Raw genomic sequence first — 3706 nt, forward strand, 5'->3', positions numbered from 1 at the left:
TAATTTATATTATAAATATTTATAATGGAAATAAGTTGTTCTTATCTTTCAAAAAGTCTCTTCTCTGATTAACTTTTATTTATTTTTATTTTGCGTTCTTTTACAGAAACATATAACAGCACAATACAAGTTCAATAAAATTGACTCTTACTCAATTATCATATAGACTACAGATTATTTTAATATATGACATATTAAAAATCATCGAATCAATTCTCATTGTATACGTAATACATAACGACTTTAAATTAGAAAAAGAAAACATGATATTATTCCAGGCTAACCCACCCTAATATCGTTCAATTGCTGGAGACGTTCGAAGACAAGCACAAAGTCTACTTAGTTATGGAGTTGTGAGTAATTTTCTATTATTCTTTGATATATAATACCGAAGGCATCCGAGATATTGAAAAAGTGAATGTTTCATCATATTAGGGTCACTGGTGGTGAACTATTCGATAGGATTGTCGAAAAGGGTTCATATACAGAAAAGGATGCGTCTGGTTTAATAAGACAAGTGCTCGAGGCAGTAGACTATATGCATGAACAAGGTGTTGTTCACAGAGATCTCAAACCGGAGAATCTCTTATATTACAGTCCGGATGAGGACAGCAAAATTATGATCAGCGATTTCGGCCTATCGAAGATGGAAGATTCTGGGATTATGGCAACTGCTTGCGGTACGCCAGGATATGTTGGTGAGTTATTGAAAGAAGGAGAAGAGGAGAGAGAAAAGAAAAAATAGAGATGGATTTCAAGCATCGATGATCAAACGTGCACTATTGCGATGATCCGCAGCACCCGAGGTTCTAGCGCAGAAACCATATGGCAAAGCAGTGGATGTATGGAGTATAGGAGTTATTTCGTATATTCTTCTATGTGGATATCCTCCTTTTTACGACGAGAATGACGCCAATCTGTTCGCACAAATTCTGAGAGGTAACGAAATGAATTTTTAAGCGACAGTTCGTGATAAGATCTGATGCGGTTTAATCGTTACTTTTATGATCAATAATCTTATAAGAGAAACTTAAACTAATTGGATTCGTAAAATATTAAATCAATTTGAAATTGCATCTTTAAGATAGATCTTAGATATTCTGTACGATAGATATTTTTGTATATTAATAAATAAAGAGTTGTATAATATTAACATTTGAAATTATGTATTTAAAAATAAAAGTATACAGTACATAATAGTAATTTTTAGATACAAAATATTTCTTTGATTTAAAATACTATCTTCCGCACAAATATTTATATAAATATGTTTCTGGAAAATATCTGATTGATATAAACTTACATGTTCCATAACAAAAAACTAATTAGATTATCGTAGGTGAATTTGAATTTGATTCGCCATATTGGGATGATATCAGTGCTTCTGCAAAGGATTTCATTGGAAAGCTGATGTGCGTCAATGTTGAAGAACGTTACACTTGCAAGCAGGCTCTTGCGCATCCCTGGTAAGAATCTTTGGAATCATTTCAGAATGAAAAAATTATTGAAAGAATTTATTTTGCATATTTGCATATTAATATAGTAGTAATAAAATTCTGCAATAACCGAGTTCTTTTGCAAACGTAAACAGCAAGAATATGCAAAGAAAGCTTTAAATGTAAATTTTAATATATCTATATCTTAAAGTTGCACAAATATTACAAAAACTTATTTGTTCATGAAATGAAATTGAAATATACATGGATTAAGTAAGTAGTAATAGATACATTTTTAAGCACTTGCTATCCATTTATATTTGAAAAATTCAGTAATTCAATTATCATATTTATTAATCAATAATTATTTGCTTCTGTAATCCAATGATTTAAAATAATTTAGCAAAATGATAAACATAACAGGATGACAGACTCATTAATAATTAATAAATGACATCCTATATGATACACTGTATTTGTTATCGTACATTATATCGAAATACTTTCATTTTTTTAAATACAAACATATTACCTTACTAATTAAACATTCATAGCATGAACACAATATAATATTTTCAGGATTTCCGGCAACGCCGCTAGCAATAAAAATATTCATGGTACTGTATCCGAACAACTTAAAAAGAACTTTGCCAAATCAAGATGGAAGGTTGGTATTGCTGGTTAATTAGTATGCTATTAATTGTCTATGTATTTTTACCCACCAAGCGCTATAAGAATGTTCTTCTTGTGTCATGATTGCAGCAAGCGTATCATGCAGCCACGGTTATACGTCAGATGCAACGGTTGGCGCTAAACAGTGGCCAGCAACAACAGCAACAGGAGAGTACAGGCTCGATCGGCACCTCCAGCGACAACCCCATGCAATATCGAGAGCAATCGCAAGTTAGCTACAACCAACACACGGAGCCGTCGCCACCGCCCTCGAGCAATCTTAACAATTGAAGCAAACGCAAGTCGTTGCTCACCATGTCAAGCCTGATGTTTATGAATCTCACTTCTCATTCCATTCCAGTCACTCCCGCCGACTACTCGCCTCCGCTATACATGTGCAACAAACGCTTTAAATTGTGGAACAACATACGCACTGTCCGCTCTATCCGCTCTCTTTTAAGACAACTTGTGTCGCAACTTAGGAAGCAACGGAAGCATAAGAAGAGCTGAGTCTTAGGCACCATTAGAATCACGCGCGCAATAAGAATACATGAAAGGCAACGTACTACGCGATGTAGCTGTCCCTTTCAAGCTACGGGAGCGATGGGAATAGATTAGAGCCAATTTGCTTCGCGCTAGTGACGCGTACATATACACATATATACATGTACATGCAAAAACACAATTACTATCGAAAAGCGTAAACTACAATTCGTTTTGGCTGGTCCATGCGATACAATACGATTTATATCCTCTTCTATAGCAGTACGGCAGTTACGTTCGCAGGCTTTATTCTTATGATTTACGACGTTTCCTGTGTTACGCATAAGCAATAGCTCGTACCAATTCGCTGAATACGTTTCGCATCGATCTGACAGAATAAAAGGCGGTTACATCTCTAGAGATAAGATTTGAAGATTGTATGTCGCAATCATGCCTGCACACTTTGTTAGATCGAATCTGTTCTATATATATTATATAGAAGTATATATACATATAAATATATGCATTACGCGAACAGTACAACGACAAGTTTTTATATTTTATAAAATTCGGTGTAATAAGTAGCACGGCTGTTTGATACAATTCTGTGCAACCTAGAGACCTGTATCATTAGACCTGGGACGAATATGATTCCATATTATGGTTCCTATGTAATTCGATCCTCGCACGCCGTAACATACATTTCGGTATGATAGAGAATGTTTCCTATCTACTTACACAAGTCGTATGCAAAAACTTAATACCAAAACGCAGACGATGTCGAGAGGTCGCTTAGTGCACAGAGACGTAGCCTGATCTGTTTCTTTGTCTCCCTCTCTCTTTCTCTCTATCTCTTTTTTATCTTCTTTCATTAACGCGTGTTTCTATATTTTTTTGTGATAACTGAGACATGGCCCCGCTTATGTAAATGCTTACACAGACACTTGTACAATGTACTATTTTATGTAATACGTATCCTGTATGTATACTCCTCTCTTTTAACATATACGTAGTGATATTACTATATTAATATAAAGCTCTGAACGGGATCCGCTAAGCTAGCTTGAAACTTAAAAACATATATGTACATTTTTCTGCTAACATTAATTTATATA

At 34.4% G+C, this 3706-nt stretch overlaps 1 protein-coding gene across 2 annotated transcripts in view; it reads left to right on the top strand.

The window, feature by feature from the left end:
• Positions 1-3654, top strand: part of LOC108691346 (calcium/calmodulin-dependent protein kinase type 1) — an 11766-nt gene extending 8112 nt beyond the window's left edge. For both annotated transcript variants that reach the window (XM_018199043.1, XM_018199044.1), the window contains 6 exons: positions 279-353; positions 436-698; positions 799-939; positions 1340-1466; positions 2016-2103; positions 2199-3654. In XM_018199043.1, the coding sequence (XP_018054532.1) occupies positions 279-353; positions 436-698; positions 799-939; positions 1340-1466; positions 2016-2103; positions 2199-2399 (895 nt within the window). In that variant the 3' untranslated portion in view covers positions 2400-3654. The remainder of the gene's footprint in view (positions 1-278; positions 354-435; positions 699-798; positions 940-1339; positions 1467-2015; positions 2104-2198) is intronic.
• Positions 3655-3706: the final 52 nt, after the last annotated feature.

This window comes from Atta colombica, unplaced genomic scaffold (assembly GCF_001594045.1).
Source record: "Atta colombica isolate Treedump-2 unplaced genomic scaffold, Acol1.0 scaffold46, whole genome shotgun sequence".
Lineage (NCBI taxonomy): Eukaryota > Metazoa > Arthropoda > Insecta > Hymenoptera > Formicidae > Atta > Atta colombica.